General features: G+C 34.1%; 5 protein-coding genes across 5 annotated transcripts; 2 read left to right on the plus strand and 3 right to left on the minus strand.

Moving 5' to 3' along the window:
- Positions 1–467: 467 nt before the first annotated feature.
- Positions 468–1692, minus strand: LOC125610091 (protein FATTY ACID EXPORT 5-like). Its single transcript, XM_048781822.1, has 3 exons — positions 1049–1692; positions 874–961; positions 468–787 (listed from the first exon to the last, which is right to left on the minus strand). The coding sequence occupies exons 1-3, from the start codon at positions 1248–1250 to the stop codon at positions 706–708; spliced, it is 372 nt and encodes a 123-aa protein (XP_048637779.1). The 5' UTR covers positions 1251–1692; the 3' UTR covers positions 468–705.
- Positions 1693–1913: 221 nt separating this feature from the next.
- On the minus strand, positions 1914–2536 carry LOC125610092. Its single transcript, XM_048781823.1, has 2 exons — positions 2173–2536; positions 1914–2103 (listed from the first exon to the last, which is right to left on the minus strand). The coding sequence occupies exons 1-2, from the start codon at positions 2424–2426 to the stop codon at positions 2007–2009; spliced, it is 351 nt and encodes a 116-aa protein (XP_048637780.1). The 5' UTR covers positions 2427–2536; the 3' UTR covers positions 1914–2006.
- Positions 2537–2714: 178 nt separating this feature from the next.
- Positions 2715–9499, minus strand: LOC125610089 (VPS35 endosomal protein sorting factor-like). Its single transcript, XM_048781820.1, has 24 exons — positions 9483–9499; positions 8693–8848; positions 8351–8569; positions 8239–8269; positions 7987–8168; positions 7741–7900; positions 7456–7552; positions 7203–7372; positions 6606–6769; positions 6219–6410; positions 6051–6140; positions 5797–5877; positions 5575–5718; positions 5362–5444; positions 4988–5129; positions 4824–4907; positions 4514–4675; positions 4352–4439; positions 3947–4021; positions 3750–3816; positions 3497–3596; positions 3225–3341; positions 3076–3132; positions 2715–2969 (listed from the first exon to the last, which is right to left on the minus strand). Exons 2-24 carry the CDS (start codon positions 8807–8809, stop codon positions 2859–2861), a joined length of 2733 nt encoding a protein of 910 aa, XP_048637777.1. The 5' UTR covers positions 8810–8848; positions 9483–9499; the 3' UTR covers positions 2715–2858.
- A 3354-nt stretch (positions 9500–12853) lies between these two features.
- LOC111206760 (stigma-specific STIG1-like protein 3) lies at positions 12854–14690 on the plus strand. The gene has a single exon (XM_022704079.2). The coding sequence runs from the start codon at positions 13552–13554 to the stop codon at positions 14008–14010; it is 459 nt and encodes a 152-aa protein (XP_022559800.2). The 5' UTR covers positions 12854–13551; the 3' UTR covers positions 14011–14690.
- Positions 14691–17447: 2757 nt separating this feature from the next.
- LOC125610093 (AUGMIN subunit 4) lies at positions 17448–21086 on the plus strand. The gene is made up of 13 exons (XM_048781824.1): positions 17448–17727; positions 17822–17869; positions 18466–18591; positions 18686–19006; positions 19140–19236; positions 19384–19429; positions 19788–19881; positions 20047–20118; positions 20198–20256; positions 20342–20410; positions 20499–20550; positions 20638–20715; positions 20817–21086. Exons 1-13 carry the CDS (start codon positions 17593–17595, stop codon positions 20877–20879), a joined length of 1260 nt encoding a protein of 419 aa, XP_048637781.1. The 5' UTR covers positions 17448–17592; the 3' UTR covers positions 20880–21086.
- The last annotated feature ends 91 nt before the right edge of the window (positions 21087–21177 follow it).

A 21177-nucleotide genomic window follows, 5' to 3' on the forward strand; every position in this document is an offset into this window, starting at 1 on the left:
ATAAAAACAGTCGTAAGTTTCCATGGTGAAATGAGTTTCCATGATGAAGCAAATATTTCAATTTTATTATTGGCACAATCTTCAATAATGGTTCCATACCTCGTAAGTTTTCTAACTGCAACAAAGAAGATATGTATTTTGTCAATTTCAACATACGTATTATGAAACATGAAGCAGAGCCCTTTTAAAAAAAAAAACATGAAGCAGAGCAGGAAAGCGTATGGTTACGAGCCCATCTGATGAGTTAATTAGCCTCCACATTGCTCTAGGATATGGAGCTCATGGACAAGATTGTTTGTTTCCCTAAGTCAAATAAATACAGGAATATCAAAAACCAATCTCACCTGTGTGATCTTTTGCTAGTATCTTTTTATTTTCCCTGCTTAGTATCTATATAGGTTTGGTATCTTTTCTACTCAGTCATGAGATTATAGCTTTTTTGCTCTCACAGATCAAAGCTTTTCGTATATAAACCAAGAAAATACATTTATTAAAAGCGATTAGAAACTATAATTTCAGATGGCTACATTAGGATTTAGGAACTATAATCTCAGATGCAGAATAAACATGTTCACCTAAGGACCAACATAAACAAATCTCTCTAAAGCGTAACACACAAAGAGTATTGTATTAAATCCAAAAATTCATATACTTGATCTCAACAATTGGAGAATACATTGAAAAAACAGGAGTGCATGAGCATCATCATTCAGCTTTCGTTGTTGTTTTTGGTATGTGGTTGCCACCAGTTGCAATCTTGTACAGGTAGAAACATGTCATGAGACCACTGCACACACACATACAAATAGTTTGTCAGGCTATAACCGAAGTTAAACAATTAAATATCAGCTAATGTTTTGTATAGAAAATGACCTGATCCCAGAAACCAAACCAGCCGGCATGATCTTCTGAGTTTTCAAATACCGTTGTCCCATCACGAACGTTAGACCAGCTGAAATCACTGTATCAAGAAAACAAAACCACACGTAAGATCTCGAGATCCAAAATGGGAACACGACAAGATTTGAATGCTAGGACAGGAACTGACCTGTCTGGAGAACGACAGCGAAGACAGGAGACTTCTTCTTCTTCTCGAAAGCCTTGAGTGTGATGAAACCAGCGAGAAGGACGAGGAAGCCAGTGCCTGCACCTCCAGCGAGAGATGCGATGCTTCCTTTCTTGAAATAACCCATAGATCCTCCGACCATCAGGAGCATCCCGTACGGAATAGTGAAGCAGAAATCGTGCATCTTCTTGTTCTTGATGTGGAATGTTGCGGAGAGATGGTTTGGTTTCTTTGTCGGAACGATTAATAATGGAGATTTTATAACGCAGGGAGTGTGGTAGTTAGCGCGTGTGGAAGAAGTCCGCTTCGGCGTTTTCTTCGTCAACGGATCTCTAGAAGTAGGAATAATATTCAACAACTCCCCCCACTTATTTAGATCTCATGATCTGATGAAATTATCAGTATACCCTCATTCTGAATCATACTTTTAATGTGATTAAGGAATGTTTTAATAACTTTTATCATCGGATAAGATAAGCTTCTCTATTACATATAGTGGTTTCATGCACCACACAGGAATGATAACTTTTGGTTTAAAAAAAACTCTTGTCTTAATCTTATTGGTCTATCTTGTACTAAATTCCACTTTAAACCTATAATCAATTATTATTTTAGTTATTATTTAGATCAACAAGTAAACGTGCTCTTAGTAGCTCGTTAAGCTCTTTTTGCTTTCAATTGTAAAATAGTCTCTTCGGATTCTATTATTTTGTATTATTTTATATTTGATTACTTTGTGGATGTATGGTGGTATAAAATGTGATTGTTAGTTACTTAGTTGTATATATATGTTAAACCTTATATGAATTCTAGATCTAGTTTTAAATATATTAGATGACACAAAATCTAACGCAGAAATTAGATGAAATGAGCTGTATTAAAGTAACAAAAACATTAATGTAACAAAGCAAAAACTTAAAATCAAGGGGACTTAAAGTTCTCAATCAGAGTCTTCCTCCTCTTCACCTTGGAGCGACTTGAAAAGCAATGACGGAACCACAAAGTTCGCTACCAAATACATTGAGATCATTGCTACACTGCAAATAAGTAAACAATTCAACACAAATAAATACTAATAAATTGGAGAGCAGAGATAAAATATGTACCTTACTAGGAGGAAGGTGGTGATATCACCAGATTCAGACGGAGGCACCACACTAGCTTTTGGTTTTAATCTGAGCCCAACTTTTGGATAGTTACAGATTTGCCATTGATGTCCTCTTAAGCTTGAAGTTGAAGGAGATGAGGATAAGAACAAGAACACTTGTTTTCTTCCCAGACTCTCTGTTTGCTTCGCGTGCCGGTTGTTCAAGACGCTAGTACTGGCAGGTAATGGCTGATGGTAACATGCGCACAACATTTTCTGGACTCACACTTCTCTTCTCTTTTTTTCTTGACAATGTTGGAGAAAGAAAAAAAATCTAGTTGAAGATTATGTTTCCTGTCTGAATATGGTGGAGATAGATTTTGTGCCAGTCTTATGTAGCCACGTCACCATGTAATGTAATGATTTTTTTTCTTATCTTTTCCTTTTTGGCTTATTACAAGAAGCATAAATAATTAAATTTGTACGTTGCAATAACATACGTGAAGTACGTAGAGTTTGACAAAAAAAAAGATATTACCAAACTTTTGGTTTAAGACGTGATTTTGATTCACAAGATTTAAATGTGATTTTGATTCTCAGACGTAACAAGTTTCAAAAATGTCACATTTTCAGGTTAAATTCAACAATGTCACACACACACGCACATAATTAAACAATATTCACTTGGTAGGCAAATGAGAATCATCATAACTGGAGTGATTGCTTGGTGGCTTCAAGGTACCTGTCCGTGGCACCCAAACAACCTTTTGCTGTTTCGAGCAGTCTCAAGCAAAGTTGTGAGACTTTCTCATTCATCTGCACATCATCAAAGAGGGTATGTCACCAACCCAGTTAAAACGAATAGTTTTAGTTTATTCAGGAATGAGAAAAGGAAATGCAAAACTTAGGAGAAGAACAGTACAACTAGTGCTGATGATATGCAATTGCAAGCTTCAAGCGCAATGTTCCCGCGAGCAATCTGCAAATAAATATCATGTAAACTCAAGTTGGTTAAGAGAATAAAACAAAATTGGAATCCATTTCTTCCTACTAGTGATAGTAGATTCCGACCTGTGAAGATTCTTGCTCAATAGCGTCTACAAGTTCACCTACAACTAGCTGACTCCAAGAGACAAGTTCATTCTTGTATGATGAATCACCAAAGAACAGTAAATCGTTTCCAATTATCTGCACACACACAAAAAAAATACATCTCAAACTCTTTCTTTAACACAAGTTTAGATTTAGATTCAGCCATCAGAAACACAGCTGCCCTCACCAAAGCATTTCAGCAAATGTTTTACATGTAATAAGATGACGAGAGCCATATATATAATACATACCTCTGGATTGGCAGAACGGTAAGGCAGATTATCCTGGACAAGTGTCGACAACAGTAAAATGATAGCACAAAGTATTTTCACCTTCACTCTCGGCATTGCCCTACAACATCACAAAATGTCACAACCGAAGAGGCAGCAAAACGTAATAAAGAAGAAAAGAAGAAAATAAAAGCATAGGACAAAGAAGCGAATGTATGTCCATTTTGCATATCAAATATGTACAACTGAATCAAACATTACGTATCAAACATACCGTGAACTAGAGCAAGTAGCAGAAAATATGCTCTTGAGGATCTCTATCACGCCTTTCTCAGGATTACCTTTCCAATTGAATATACAAAAAAATTCTCAGTTATGAAGCAGTGAAGTTAAGGACAGATGAAAGCAACTCGGTGAAAGAATCATATCTATATTGTTGACAAAAGCAATTCAAGAGGTTCCACAGTTTACCTGGAACCATTACCAGGAGGCTACACAATTTGCAAACCACGGAGGCCATACTATCCGCATCAATTGACTTTAAACCTGATAGAGAAAAACGTGCATGCTATTATACCATCAAATACCAGATGCATATCAATTTACAGAACGATAATGCCTCTACATCTATGTACAAAAATAAAAAAACAATGCCGTAATGACCAGTTGAAAATGGGAAAACAAAGAAATCTCGAAGCTAGAGTAACGAAGAACAAAGATAGTCCTATATGCAACCACCAGCCTTAGAATCGTCAACTAGCTACAAAATTTAAGCAGGTAACTGGTTATAGGGTGGCTACAATTAACAGACTAGTTTTATTACTTCTCACTTGTTCATCCAGTATCAAGTAAACGTGTCTACACAGATAAACTCACCATCTGGTGGCGTCACATCCTCTAAACACTCAACAACTGACATGAGCAGTCCATCGGAATGAGAAATCAAACCACCTAAAAGCGCAACCTTTAAAACATGTTTCAGTACGTACATACTTTGACTTCTGAGTGCAAAATACTACAAATAAGAAAAAGACACACCTCAGCAGTTTCGAGGTAAAGATTTAACTGTTTTGTTGGAATTGTAACAGATGGAATGGTAACTTCACTGAATGCTAGACAAGACTTTACAAAGTTGATATGCTTCTTTTCTGCTTTTAGTGCTTTTACAGCCATTGTGTTGCTTGAACGGACAAGTGTCTCCTGCAGCCAGTGACCATAACACAGTATAAATTATCACATCATTAAACCAAGCAATGGTGTTACCGAACAAGAATGGGACTATACAGGTAGTAGCAGTATCCATAATTGAAACTGATACAAAAGAACATTGAACTGATTGATTGCTTACCTTAAGTTCATGTATACCACTAAAGGCGTCACGACACTCCGCCAAAAACAACAAATGGCGTTCCCTTTCTACCCCATAATCAACCTAAGCATCAAAAGTTAAGTTAAAATCAACAAACTTAACACAAACGAGAAAGTACTCAATGGTAAGTGTAACTTAGGTACCATCTCAACAAAGCGAGAAATTAAATGTGATGTCTGTCGATTATCATCATCCTTTATGTTAACGAAATCTATAGCATCATAAAGACCCTGAGAAACTTCAAAAAGCAATTGCACGGTTGTTGAATCACATATGCAGCCATTCCTAATCCAAGGAGAAAGAAATGATTATACTTTAACCATGAAAGAAAAGGAAAACCAATACATAAGCAAAAGAATCATAATTACAGATCCCTCAAACTAGGATCTCCAATATATTTAAAGATGCAAGGTAACGGTCATCAACTTGACAACGGTTTACAATGGACTATGTGACCCATCCAGTTGTGAGAATTTCCTTTTACGTTAAAAACGATGGAAAAAGGAGAACGCTTTACCTAGTACCCATGCTCAGGAGATGCATGTTAACACTTTTTTTTGAAGTCCCGGACATAAGATCCAAGATCTCGATGAAATGATTCTAGAAAGTAAGCAAACAAGACTTGATAATGAGATCATCCAAGGGATTAAACAATGGCTTTAGTTGAATGTTGGGTACTGTTTCTTTAAAGCCTGAAAGTATATAAAGGAAAGAGGGAAGAAGGTATTACCAGAGAAAGTACTTTTTGCAAGTCCTCGAAATGAGACAGCAGCTTCAAAATTATGGATTGCAAACTTGCTTGTTCTTCTTCAGAAAGAAACTTGTCACGAGCTAGAGTTACAATATCATCCAAGAGCGCATCCAAATGATTTTCCTGATACCGTTGAAACTGGTGATTAACAGGAACGAGATAAGAGATTCTCATGTACAAAAACTAACACTTCAGACTCACCATCTTGTTCTGCAACAACAGATCCACATATGCGTCCATAATTCTCAAGTAGTCATACAGCATCTGATACTGAGAAGCAGCCTGTTGCAATATTCAGACGTAAATGTCAGCATGTTTCAGGAGGAACTAAGATGCATCTTTTGGTATATGATTACACATACGTAAAGTACGAACAGCGCAGGTACATAAACTTTAAAATTTATCTATGAAGATGAATTCTTAGTTTTGTTGAAAGAAAAAGGAAACAGTAAAACCTGCATAATTTCATTGACGAGTGAACTCAGAAAACCTTCTTGAGATCTCCCTTCACACAACCTATTTCCAAGTAACCTGTAATTCAAAACCTGATCGAGGACAACATAAAAGGAAGGGTTAGAGCCAGTGGATAGTATAGCTTATTCAATCTGAAATGAGGAAACAACCTGACTGAAAGAACAATCATTGCTGCATTTAATCATATGCAGGATCTCCATAGCTTGTGAACTAACTATTTCGGATGGAAGTGCCTTGAGTAGGTGATGAAGTAAAATGGACACGTGTGAAGAGTTGTCGGACGGCTGAGATTTATTCCTTCCAAATCCAAGCTCCTCAAGTATGCCCAACACATTGTTCTCCTTTACATTAAGCAAACTTTTAGGAGAACAACCAATTCATCATAAATCAAGGAAAGAAATAACAATCTGCCATTTCTAGAAAATTCAAAACACATGAAAGTGTTATATTCCTTGTGGAAATGGGATTCTACACAACAACAAGAAAATACGAGCGAAATGCTTTCAGCCACTAACTGGTCAAGAACAGTTACTAACCTGACGTCCAGTGAGCAATAAGCACTTCATTATATACTCAATGGCTGGTTCCATCAAATTAAAAAGCAACTTTTTGTCGTCTGTAATATAGGAACACCCGTCCTTGTCCACTAAAATAGGTGCCAATACATCTTCAATATCCTTGACGCATTTGATTAGATATCCTGTTATATCATGGTCAAACATATAACATTATGTGCCTTCCTCAAAGAGGAAAAAACAGCTTACAGAACTCTAAACGTTGGCATGTAAAAGGCTACATTTAAAATTCTCAAACAGGAACAGGAGGTGGCTAAGATTATGCATCAGCATGCTAAACGCAAAAGGATAGAACGAGAAATCTCCCTGTGCTATAATCAAGTTAAACAGCTTTCCCTTAGTCTCTTCACACGTTCACTCATGACAAGGAAACTCATGACTTCTAAGATCTGGATTCGTTCCCATAACTAGCAAGTAAGTGTGGCTAGGCTACAATTATGTATTCATTTCGATTAAGAAAGCCAAGCTTGTTAAGCATATTACAAACCATTATGACTCGTCCACTATTCGTCTATCCAGTATTTATGTGAAAGAAAGAACATAGAATAAGGAGGGTACCTGAATTGCAGAAACCCAACTTCTGCATACGATGCACCATATAAAGACGACAATACAAAGATGCCAGTGGATCTGCAAGACCTCTCACCATCATGACTAAACGATCCAGAACTTCTCTGGGTTGATTGATGAGGAAACGCCAGCAAGGTAAAATTGCCAGCTCCAAGTAACTATGGGGACAGACAACAAAGCCAACAAATAAGAAAAAAAAGGTAAGATGAGTAAGAAGAATTATTAACGATAGAGGCTTTACATGCGGGGAAGAAGTTCTCGAACTGAACCAACTTTGCAGAACCAGTTATAGCAAGTCTCTCTTGCTTCGAGGCAGATATCACTTGCTTGAAAATCATCTGTCTTTAGCACAGGTTCAAGAAAAAAAAAAATTATAATCTGCAACTAGAAGACTGCATGTTGTGCTATAAACTTTGTGATCATGAAGAGACTCCCAGATCACGTAACTCTAATCTTGATAACACTACGCTCATGACTAGAGGTCTTTTTATTGACAGAACTATAGGATTAGAAAAGAGATGCATACTCGGTAAGGTGCAGATCACTGTTCCATCTACATCATGTTCTGCTTTCTCCTTGATCCGTTCCCACACCATATCCCCAACCATATCAAGCATGTCCGTGACTACAACAAAGACTGTAGGATAAAACTGTAAAACTGTTGTGTCCATCAGAAGTTTTGTGACCTGCAGAACAAAACACAGAATTGACCATTTTCAGAAATTTTACAGCTTTTTGTACCAAAACAGAATTGATAAGTTAGCAAATTAACCTTTATTGATAACTTTAACGATGTTACTCGATCTTCAACCTGCCAAGCTTTAGTGATTCCATCTATTAGCTCGCGTACTTTGGCTAGATATTCCTGTTGGTCCATCACTTTAGCAGTTCCTTCCAGAGAAGCCTGTTCGCTGCCTGTTTCCTCCAAATGTGGTTGAGCGGAAGGAGTCTCAACTGAATAAATCAGACCAAGAGCTGTTATGATATGCTTGAGATGCAACAGAAGGAAATTAAAAAGACATACCTTTGGAACCTTTCGTTATTACATTAGATATCTGTAGAAGATGTATGATCAGTACTAATAAAAGAAGAAAGAAAGATAACACTATAGAGTTTATGCAGAGAAGAGACGTAACTGGAGAAAAAGAAATGACTTTGGAGACAGGGAAGCGCTGGATCAAGATACGTTTAAGAGACTTCCACTCCCTTGTCAGCTCCTGAGTCACCGCTTCAGTGGATAGAGAAGTATCTTCTTCTTCTTCTTCTTCAACCTTGTCTTCTGCTGAAGCATTCACATCCATTCCCCTCAATGGATCAAAGAAGTCAGGAGAATCGTTATCTCTGACAGTTTTCATCTACAATTTATAAAAAAGATCCAATTTTTTTTCAAGTCTTGTAATGCAAATCAATCCAAGGCAATTAAGTATATACTCAACAAAAGCTATTAACTTTTCACAAGGAGGAAGCGTGTCGCAGACCTGGTGTTGACGAGAAGCAGTTGGAGAGGAAAGAGGGTGCTTTTGAGTTCGTGAGCGAGGAAGGAGATGAGATTCATGGTCAGCTCCATAGTCGCGACGCCGGAACTCGAACTCCATGGGTTGATTCTTCTCTGAGGAGACGATCTGTGATTTTGACTGGAAGAAGCCGTTACGGTGTCGTTTAATCAAAAGTCAAACCGAGCCTAACCGGGTTTATTTGTTGTCTTGTCTTACGTAATGGTTGTAAGCCGGGGAACCCCAACCAAAATTCTCAAGCCTAAACCCGAACCAAATAAAAAAAGATTGCTTGCATAATAGAATACAAACTAGTATTATTACCCCGTGCCAAGCACGGGTATAATTTTTGCTCACTTTAATATTATTTAATAAATAAAATTGTAATGTTTTTAAATAAAAATTGAACTTATTTTAAACAAAATTTTCTGAAGCTAGGTAAATAGTCAGTTATATATGTATTTGTTTTATAAATAATTCTTCTTTAAAATAAATTTCTTATAATTAATATAAAAACACGAAATTAAACATGCATACAAAATATTTACAAAAATCTGTAAGATTATTTTTTCGATAAAAAAATTGTAAGAATATGCTATGTGACATTAAAAACAGATTTTTCAATGAGTCAAACTATAACAAAGAAATTTTGTAAATACTTAAATTGCCTCATCAAATCTTAAAAAACAAATAGAACTTCTTAGTAACATAAAAAGAGAATCAGAGAATAAAAAAAGATAAAAGTTACCACTTGTTTACGGTTTTGCTTGGTTACCTTCGGTGCTGATAGAACTTTAACTTTTCAGTCTTCATTCTTTTACTGAAAAATCAAACTTTGTTACATAAGCACATTCATGTCATCACGTGACGTTTTACCTGAAATGGATAATTAAGAAAAATGAATTATAATCGAGAGGAAGAGGAACGTGAATCTAAACTAACTTGTATGGATTTTTTTGATCAGTGGAAAGTGGAAGAACTGATCAACAGGAGAAGAAAGGAGGAAGGAGAAAATAAAACTATTTTTTTTATCAAAGAAAGTAAAACTAAATAAATAAGATACACAAAGGGTACAGAAAAAACAGTTACACAGAACGTGATCTTTATTTCTTGTTACAAAAACATAAACGTTCTTTATTTTGTACGTGGAATATGTGAGAAAATTTAGGATCTAGGTTTCTACAAATCAGTTTTTCTTTTACGTGGAGTTTTAAAAACAATTTTTAATCAACATTATTTGTTTTATTTTTATAAATATTTTCTTTGCCAAGTGTTAAATTTTGATTAGTTAGGTGACTTGTGCTTTAGTATATAAGGGATTATATATTAAATTATGAAATTATTTAATCTTGAATGAAATGGATATAAATTTTGTAAAACTGAGCTAAATGACCCCATATTTTATTAAACATATTGAACCTAAGTTTATAAAATCAGTTAATTATTTAGTTTAATTATACTATTTTAAACAAAACCCCCAACAAAAGCAACCCAAACATATTTTAATAGCAAATGAGATTTATTTTCTAAAACCTAAAATAACTAACTCTAAAAGAACCCAAACAAACTAAATTATACAAGTATAAGTTAATTCTAAATAACTTTTTAAATTTGACAATGTTGAAATCCACAAAAAAAAATTAAACTCAATTAAAACAATAGTTGAATACGCACCCTACAAATGGACTCAGGCCTTTGCTTTATTGAGATTTATTTACTTACTCAATTTACCTTCGCTAAGTTATATGATAACTGAATCAAGCAAATATGTTAGTTTTCTCTTATTTGTAAATAAATACGTACATATGTTAAATAGAACCAAATATGAAAATCTAAAGCATTTGTGTAATAACTTGATAAGTGTATCAACCAATTTCATAAAAAAATGTTGGAGCAATATGATTTGAATTCATCACAACTGTCCAGACGTCGCCATTGCTAGAAGCATTGATCAAGAATCCATGAGCTCTTTTAAGCGATCATATCTTGTAGTAAGAAGATTCTTAGCCAACCAATGTTCGGTACCTTGCACAGTCACCTTACAACATTATTGTAATCACTTGACAAAAACATATTAAGTTTTATTTTCAACTTAAAACCAATTAACAATAGATTGATCATTCTTTTTTTTTTCTTTTCTAATTTTTCTATGTGAAATAATCTCGTCAACATTTTCTTTCAAAATAAATGATTCTTCTACCAACTAGTTTCAACAAAATCCATTATATCTTTTCTCATATGGTGTCCTTTCTTAGTTATTACGAAAGATTGAACTTTATTTATATCATCAATTAATGGGATGATTAGATCATTTTTGAGAACGGATTAATAGAATAAAGTGTGAATTAGCTTTGATACTATATTAATTTTGGAAAAAAAAATCTAACTTAAAACCAATTAACGATAAATAGATTAGCACGAGTCTCTTATATATATATATTACTTCGTTTCTTCTTAGTTTTATTATGACCATTGTAATCAAACCATTATATTTTAGGGCATTTAAAATCAAATGTTTGATCTAATTCAATATATTGTAGATTTGTCCACACAATACAAAGAAAAATTTCATTTAAAACTAAATTTTGATCAAAACTATCATTCTTACTTTCCTGATAAATTGTTAATTAATGAAAACAACAAAAAGTAGGGATTACATCACGGAAAACTTAGTTGATATACCTAGTAATACCTAGTACTCTAGTAGTTTGATGATACGTTATACAAAGCACACCATATGCCATGATATCAAATGGCACATTCGTTTTACATTAACAAATTCAAGTACTAATAATGATACATATATATATCAAATTGTCAATCACATAAATAGCTTACTTTTTTATACTTTTCGACCCCTTTTGAAAATTAAAATTTAATTTACTTTAGTTATCAGTCTTCATAAAAAAGCGGGAAACTATATTCCATCATGATTAATTTTCCTTTTTTATATAATTTTGTACTGAAACTAAAGAATTGAAAACAATATGGAAATATATAAATTTAATTATTAACAACATCTAAGACCGATTCAAGCCTGATTAACTACAGATTCTAAGGTATTGAAATATTCAAAATATATATATAACTAACTATCTTCATTCAAAAGGTACATGTCAGCTCCAAAAAGATATAAACAATCTCATAAATCCAAAGCAATCAGTGGCAGTACTCCTGAAGTTAGACGATAAAAAAGATCAAAGTAGAAAAGAGAAACTGATAAAGCTGAGCCTATCAAATGATAATTGATAAACACATAGGTAACAATTCAAAACCATTCCAAAACTCTGACCAGAGATGAAGAGTACATTTGCATCACAAAACCAAAGAGATATCAATATCATAATTATGATTAATTTACCAGAACTAAAAATGTGAACCGAACGAAGGAATATTCAAGGAAAATAATTATTATAATTATTCTGCCGACGGTGTACGAGAGGGCACAAAGACTTGGAACGAAAGTCTAGATCAATCTATTAGATATTTGATTAACGTTGCTTCACCATGCAGCATGCCTTTATTTTCTCGTCCAGCCACACTTTTACGATCACATTCTGACTCCTTGATAGCCGGTTTATCCTTCACATTCTCCACACTTTTGAGCATATATAACTCGATCAAGCTGGGCATATTGTATTACACTAGCTAGTAGCCTAGTATTTTATTGATTATAAAATACTTAAACAATTAAGATGCCATTTTATTGGTTTAAGTCGTTTTAGCGGAGAAGGTTTTTATTCTATCGTACTAAAACTGAGTTTTCAACGTAATGCACGTCATTTCAGCTGCTATAAGTTTTATATTAAGACCTAGGAGGCTAGGACTATATCAAATTGAAACCTAAACACTGAATCTTACGCACTTTCTACATGGTACATTGATTATGGATGCACTAATTGTGCTTAAAAGTTATTTCAGAATCGTTCATTTTGTTTATCTTGCATGTGGCTACTTTCACATCTGGCATAAATTTTACGTTGACCTAGGGGCCTAGGACTATAACAATTTGAAACCGAAAGATAGAATCTTATGCAGTTTTTACCTGATACATCATTGATTCAGTAACCGTACTTAGAAGTTAGATCAGAATGTATCGTTCATTTTTGTTTATATCTTGCATGTGGCTACTTTCGCATCAGTCAGGTGTGCTAAGTTTGAACCCAAGAAGCATAATATATGTATATAGTTATTGATCCAATACAGAATTGTATAAATATATAATCGATGACAAGAAGAAATAAAATAGTATAATATATGTATAGTCAATTAGCCTTTAATTATATAAAATACATATGTGTTCCTGCTTCCTCTGTTCACAATTGGATCTAAAAGCATCCTCAATGCTACAACTTCTCAAAGGGTTGTTATCAGATTTATATTTATCTAATTAAGATATATTTTGTTATAAATAGTTATACCAATTATAAAATGACACATGCATGTGTAGAGTATCTATGATTTTTCATTTGAGAAATTTCTTATTTTTTATTACTGAGATATACGATGAGAAACAACCAATGAAACTACTATATGGAAGAAAAGTAAGTGAGACCAAAACAAATACACAAACTTACGCTATAAAACAAAAACGAGTTGTTTGAATATGAACTTGAACTTGTAAAATTCTTGGAAAACTAATTACAAATCTTTTGGACTTTGTGAGAAAAATATTCAACATTAATGAAGAATTATTCAAACGTACTCTACTCATTCCACCACATGTATGGCTACTGCAAAAAAAAAAACGACTCGTCATACCCTATATAAACGATATATATTTCCTTCGTCCTTCACAAACATTTCATGCCCCCATATCTCTCTCTACGAGCAAAAAAAAAGAGATGGGGCCTAAGAATATCATTTTGGCAATATTTATAATTGCCATAACCATCATCGTACTGATTTCTACAGTATCCGTTAGCAACAGCGAAACAGAAACGCATATGCAAACGCAAACGCTCGTTACGAAGGAACCTCTTAGGGTGAGTCGTTTCCTAGCGCAAAACGAGAAGAGAGGTCATCGCAACCCTAACGCGGCTGATCATTGCAACAAGAACGAGGAGATATGCAAGAGTCAAGGATCGTCCAACTCCACAATGGCTTGTTGTAGCAACAAGTGTGTTGATGTGGCGTACGATAACGATAATTGCGGCGCCTGTAACAACCAATGCAAGTTCACGCAGACTTGTTGTGGAGGAGAATGTGTTTACTTGGCTTATGATAAGAGGCATTGTGGGGAGTGTAACCATCGTTGTTTGGTTGGTGACGTTTGTGTCTATGGGTTGTGTAATTACGCTTGATATATGTGGTTAGTTAGTTTTTCTATAGTAAACTTTGCTATGTTTACTAGTGTTCCAGTTAATGTGATTTTATAATATAATATTCTTGTTTGGATTGTTGCTTTCTTATATAGAAATTTGGATCAAGAAATTGATAAAAATATGTTGGTTTTCTTAGTGTTTGATATTGCGAGAAGATTCAACGAAATGGAAAAGCACTAGTCACTGGATGTTCTTAGGTTAGTAACTGCAAGATTTATACTATTGTAAAATTCAATTTTTGTAACTTAATAATGCCTAACAAGCTAAACCATGTTCGTTTTTGTAACTGGACGATGTATAATTGTATACATATGTTGCATTGAAACGGTGTTTTAGTATGATTTTTATACATAATTTTTATATTTAGTTGTTGACTTGTGTAGATGTTTAATTTGTCCATTTTTTTCACAGAGTACTTAATGCAACTAATTACAAAAATAAAATTTATCACATTTATTAAAAATAAATTATATGTTAATTAAAAATAAATAAAAACAGTTCTAAGAAATTTTCTTTCCGAAATTCCAACAAAATTCAAAAATTTTATTTTAGAAAAGCTTCGTATTACTTAAGGAGCTGTTTCTATTAGTAAGCCTTGCCAATTATTTGAAACCCTTACTTAAGCGAATCTTATGATATTTAATTTGGGGTTTTCTTTAAAGTTAAACACAGTTTAAACACTACAATGGACAATTGAAATTATGTTCCAGCACTCGACATGTTAGAGCTTTGGGACGGATTGATCAAGGAACCTCATACTTGGTCAAGATTTGCAAGAGAATTCAAAATGATAGAAACTCTACAAATATACTTTCCGGACTTCAAAATCATTCATATTCCATGAGCGAAAACCATATTTCGGATTCTTTAGCTACGATTGCGAGGTTTTTCTACAAGGATTTATATTTTATTGGTTGTTTTATTCCGATTTAGTTACCCAAACCACCTCAAGTTTGAGTAATAGAATAACATTTCTTTGTAAAGAAAAACACAGTTGTTTAACAAGTTCACTAAACAACTTAATCAAAGTAAACACAATTGTGTATCAACAATGTTAAACTTATTTGTGGTATTTCTCAGTAATGGTGACTAATATTTAATTAATAATTAAACACAGTCGTTTAACAAGTTTATTAAACAAAATTGTTGTTCAATAGCTGCATTAATTTAAATCAAATCTTGCAGTAACGTGGAAATCAAACAAGGAGAATAAACAAAGTATGCAATTGTTTAACAAGTTCAAAACCAGCAAATGACACGATCCAAGAAACAAAAGTACATGAATTTAGTAATAACTTAATAAAGTCAAATTGTAATATTCGAAGTTAATATCGCTAGATCCTAAACTTTCTTAGATGCCTAGATCTCATTTCACTCAACTACTACAAGATTAGAATTACACAAGCTTTGTATTAAGATTGTAAGAGCATGATTAATGAGAAGTTTTTAGGGTGGTGTTCTTAGCGGAATATAAGAAACTGTCTCTTAATTTTTAACTAAAAAACTAAAAACCGGCTCTTAAATATTTTATTTAAGAGCCGGTTCTTAGTTTTTTTAGTTAAAAGTTAGAGATAGTTTTCTATATTCCGCTAAGAACTCCACCATAAAAACTCCCATTAATATGCTCTAATGGATTCATATTTTTGTGAGAGTAATCTCCCTCTCAAAGTTGACTATAAAATCAAAAGTTACAGTATATTCATGAAGATTACAATCAGACTGACGCAATGTTGTTCAACCCATTGTAAGCCCATATTGATCCATGCTTAAAATACCAAGATAAGTAAATATAAACTTCACAACATCGAGAGGTTGTCAGTAATAACATCCCACATTAGAAGTGAGAACCGGTCTAGAGCAACATATAAAAGATACATGACACAAGTCGCTTTGTTATCAATTGATTTTGAGTTAGAAACTTTATGATATTTAACATTGTAAAATATTATATTCTTGCATTAGAACATAACATTTGTGATGCAGATAAGTATTTGGAATATTTCCAAATATCTTGTTATTTATTTTATTAGTTATATTAATTTAGATAATTACCTTTTATTTATATTTTCTATATTTTAATGGTTTTCCTATTTTAATTAAGATTAGGGTTTTTTTAGATTAAGGATTTATTATAAATAGGTATTGAAGCCTAAAGTTGTAGGGAGACTTTGATAATTAATAATAGAGCTTTTGCTTATTACCTTAAAAGAGATTTGATTCAGTTCATCTATTTTGAGTTGCCTTGAACAAGATTCGATTAAATTCATCTTATTCAGGAAGTTGGTCTCAAGAAGCTATCGAAAGAAACTCTTGATTGATCCAAGAACAGGTCTCGAAGAACCTAAATTCTTAGATCGACCGTTCAACCTAGTTGTCCGCTGCATCAGGTGGTATCAGAGCCAGATTATTAAAAGGTAATTATCTAAATTAATATAACTAATAAAATAAATAACAAAATATTTGGAAATATTCCAAATACTTATCTGCATCAATTTGTCAGGTAGATGGTGGTTTAGTGATTCTTCAACTCTACTTCAGAGATGTGATTATATTCTGAATACAGTTTAATCAACGGTATATCGGAAGAAGTTATGGAGAAAAAGATGAAAACATTCACAATTCCAAAAGACGATCATGTGACAGTCCACTTATTGTCAGTATATTTTTTGAGTTAGAAATTCACATAACTCAACATTTACCAAGTAAGTAAATAGTGATCTAATGATTCTTGAGACTCTGAGAGTACTCAAGATATGCTAGTTACGTTCAACTATACTTGAGAAGGGTTTTAACAGGACCATCTCAAATTTCATTAAGAGCCTGTTCAAAAAAAGTTAATTATATATTTAACAATATAATAAAATAGTTTTAAAAGTTAATATATACATATATCCGAGGTTTTTTTTCTCCAAATTATAAACTATAAGTCTAAGAGTATATCTAAAAACTTCAAATTTTGAACCAAATTTAGGTATTTATTTTTGAAATTTTTTTAAATATTTTTTTAACTATTAGACTTGGGCCATGTTTGACAGTTCCAATAGGACATGCTATTAGACGGTTATGTATCTAAAATACAGGTCATGTATCTAAAATGCAGTATCTAAAAATGCAGTTTTTGTAAAAAAGAAAAATTTACTCTGCTTTAGTTATATCCATTTTAAATCTAAATAATTTTTTTGGTAAAGTCTTTGGCTCACATATATTTGTATATATATATTATATATGCGTATATAATTGCGGGTCCGAGAAAATAATCCGTCTATAGGCAAATAAAATGTAGTAAAAAATGCAAATCATTTTGAATTGGGTCTCATCGTGATTTCAATAAAGTCTGGACTTACTTTTGTAAATACTTTTCAAAATCATTTTAACTTGGGTCTCATCGTGATTTCAATAAAGCTTAGAGTCACTTTTGCAAATACTTTTCAAAAGAGATAAATAAGTGAAACTTGGAGATCGAGCGAGCGCCGGAGAATATTTTTTTTCGAACTAACAGTCGCGGCAAGGTGAGAACGAAGCAGATCTCTCGCCGGAAAACATCCACAGCGTTTCGAATCAATGGTGAAGGCACTGCAAGGCGCGGCTCAGAATCTGCCGGCGGATGTGAACCAATTGATCGATCAGTTGGAGCGTCACTGCTTGGCTCCCGACGGATCTCTTGTTACCAAATCAGCCTACTACGATCTCCAACTCGTAATCTCTCTCTCTCTCATTTCTTACGAGTATTAAGGTTCAGATTTGTGTCCTGAATCATTTAATTATAAGCTTTTGTTATCTGACATTGCAGGCGAGAGAGGAGATGTCTCGGGAGAGACTGCGTTATTTAGAAGCTATGGTAACATCTCATTCTCTTAGTCCGAATTAGGGTTCGGTATTTTGTAATTCATGTCGGGTTAGAGCATGATTAACTCCGGTCTGTAAGGGGTTCTTAACTCACAATTTGACATTTAAAAAAAAAAATTGCGGCTAAAAATTAGAGACTGTTCTTAGTTTTTATTAGTTAAAATCTAAAAAAAAATAAGAATCTCTTAGCCGAAACTAAGAACTCCGATTAAAGAGACGGGGTTAATCATCGTCTTAGGTCTGAGCCCGGTTTTTTCGGTTTTTAATCGGGTCGAGTGGAGTTTTGGAACCATATAGATATCCATAGAATATTGGTTCGGTTTCAGACCAGTTCTACTCAGTTTAGATCATTCTTTTATTGGGTTCGGATTTACTCGGGTCGGTTCTTATCGTGTCCGGGTCTTTCAGGTAAAATAGTTCTGGACCCATTTATGTACCTAGATTTTGGATTGGTTTAGGTTCAGTTTTTTTTGGGGTAGATTTCGGTTTAGATTTTCGGGTCCGGGTAAAATGCTACCCATTACCTTTGGATAACTACACTGATCAGCAGTGACAGTTTTTAATGGGGTGCGTTTTACAAATTGGTAGGCTATATATTGTGAAGCTGCAGCTATGGTAGAAGAGTATCAGCAAGCTCTTTCAGTTGCTAACCATGGAGGTTCTCGGGATGTTCAGGGTCTTTACCCTCAACTTGGCTTGAAGAATTCTCCTCAGGTCTCTAATCTAAACAATGTATTTTTTTTTCTTTTTTCTTTCTGGAGTCTAATTTTGTGTGATTTATGAGCAAAAACTTTGTTTTTATTTTCAGGTTTATGAGACTCTAGAGCATAGGTTGGTGGTTGCTGAGGCAGCTCAGAAGCTGAGGCTACCTCTTATTTCAGATGATGGTGAAATTCATGAGGAAGAGATCGAAAAGTGGAGTATGCTATCGAGAAGCTCTCTTGATAGTGCAAGCACGAGTTTTACAATCAGCTCCGCTTCTAACTCGGTGAACTATCCGAATAGCTCTGCAAACAGCGTTGCTTTTGGTGCTGCTGATACTGATGGAGTTGGTGGTGTGCCGAATCGCTTTCTTGGAATAACACCTGCGTATCTATCATATGTCCAGCTCCAAAATACTATGTCCATGGTACTGTGAGATCATATTGTGTGTCTCGTATTGGAATCTTCATAACTATACTGTGCCTTCATCTGTTTTGTGCACCAATTCTTATGTTCTTATGGAAGATTAATATTGTTTCTTCTTATTAACCTTTGCTTAGGATATGGCTGACTACCAAATGTTTCTTGCTCGTGAAATAGAAGGTAGATTGAAGGACAAGTGTGATAAGTTAGCTGATGCTATTGTTGATGACACTGGTAAGATCTTCATTACCAGCATACTCTTGAGGGCAAGGTCTCTTGTTCCTTACTGAATGTACTGGCCTGGTGCGATACTTGGCCCTTCATGTTAAGTTGCATTGCACCTAATGACCAGATTTTCCTGATTGTCCACATTAATGACAGATTCATCTACTGGAAATCAAAATTCAAGTGCTAGACTCCCAGAAAGGTTAGCTTTACCCCTGAGGTTTAACTATGGCTAGAAACATTTAGAAGAAAAACTTGTTTTCCTTATATCTGTTATGAACTTATGAGTATTATGAAGACTGTTAGCTACTCCTCTGTCTAGGGATGTATATCTACGTAATATGTCATACAAGTATACATAAGGTAGTTCTGATCCAAGAAATATGAACCGTTCGTAAGATATTATATTCATAGAGAAACAATCTTGTTAGTGATTCGTATTCTGTTTCTCTATAAAGTTTTATCAGAAAGTCTTGACGGATAGGATGAGTTTGTCACGCTTACCCATCCTCCGATTCTCTCTAGCAAGCATCAGTGATCATGTTTTCTTGCATTTCCAGGGTTAAGTTTATAATTGAGGAGATTGAAAGAGAAGAAGCAGCTCTACGAGAGGACCTCTACTCTGCTGATAGGAAATTTGCAGAGTATTACAATGTAGGTGAAAAGGAATATGATAATGCATTATGCAAAACTCATTACCTGGCTGTTTTATGATATATTCTACATATAAATTAGAAAAGTTAAGTTTCTATATTTATATCAATGCTACTCCCTAGTGCTAGTAAGTTCTGATGAATCTTTGTTTTTATTCTGAACAAGGTCCTGGAACAAATACTCGGGGTGCTTATAAAGCTTGTGAAGGATCTGAAGTTAGAACACCAACACAAATATGTAAGCAGTTTCATTGTTCTGCAACTGATTCAATTGCTGCACTGTTCTCGTTTTCCTTAAATTATATATATTGTTACAGGATGAGATGCAGAAGACTTGGTTGTGTAAAAGGTGTGAGACTATGAACGCAAAACTAAGGTATTACCCTCATCCATCACTGTTAAAGATCAATATTTGCGGCTATTGCAGTAACTAATGTCTTGCTTTTTTTCTTTGTTTGAAGGGTTTTAGAACATATTCTCTTACTTGAGACATACACCCCTGAATCTATACCAGCTTTGCACAGCATCAGGTGGGAATCAAAAATTTCCAGAAGTGTATTTCATACCATGAACTCATGTAACCGGCTCACATCTCTGATTTTGTCGTATCTTTTACAGGAATTATCTAGTCGAGGCTACAGAAGAAGCTTCAGCTGCATACAACAAAGCGGTTTGTGTCTTATCTTCTCTTTCATTGCTTAGCTTTAAGCCTTCTTATCCCATCCAATAAACTAACCAAAGCCTGCAAAATGATCAGGTTACACGGCTGAGAGAATATCAAGGAGTAGATCCGCATTTTGATACAATTGCGAGACAATACCATGACATTGTTAAGGTATGTTATTACAAAATAAACGAGGATACTATTTATTACTTCACTAATCCTGTGTGGGAATGCAATAACATAATGATAATGAGAACTTGTTGCTGCTGCAGAAACTGGAAAACATGCAATGGACAATCCATCAAGTAGAAATGGACCTTAAAGCGCATGCTTGAGATCGCTACATTCTCTCTCACACGTTCATTTTGCCAACAACAGTTATGACATATTAACAAATCTGTATGGGAGAAAAGATCAGTGTAATCTTAAATGTTTCATCAACTGCTTGCATTATTCTATAGTCGCTCGATTGCTTCAGGATTTTTGTAATATGAAAATTGTCGAGTTTCTCGTTTGCCTGAGAGATATTTTAGTTTAACCAATCAGAAAACAAGAAATAAATTAACAAAAAGGAAATTAAACAACCACTGCACATGGGATGAGAAAATAGCATAAAACACTTAACGTTACTTT

This window comes from Brassica napus, chromosome A6 (genome assembly GCF_020379485.1).
Source record: "Brassica napus cultivar Da-Ae chromosome A6, Da-Ae, whole genome shotgun sequence".
In the NCBI taxonomy this organism is placed as follows: domain Eukaryota; kingdom Viridiplantae; phylum Streptophyta; class Magnoliopsida; order Brassicales; family Brassicaceae; genus Brassica; species Brassica napus.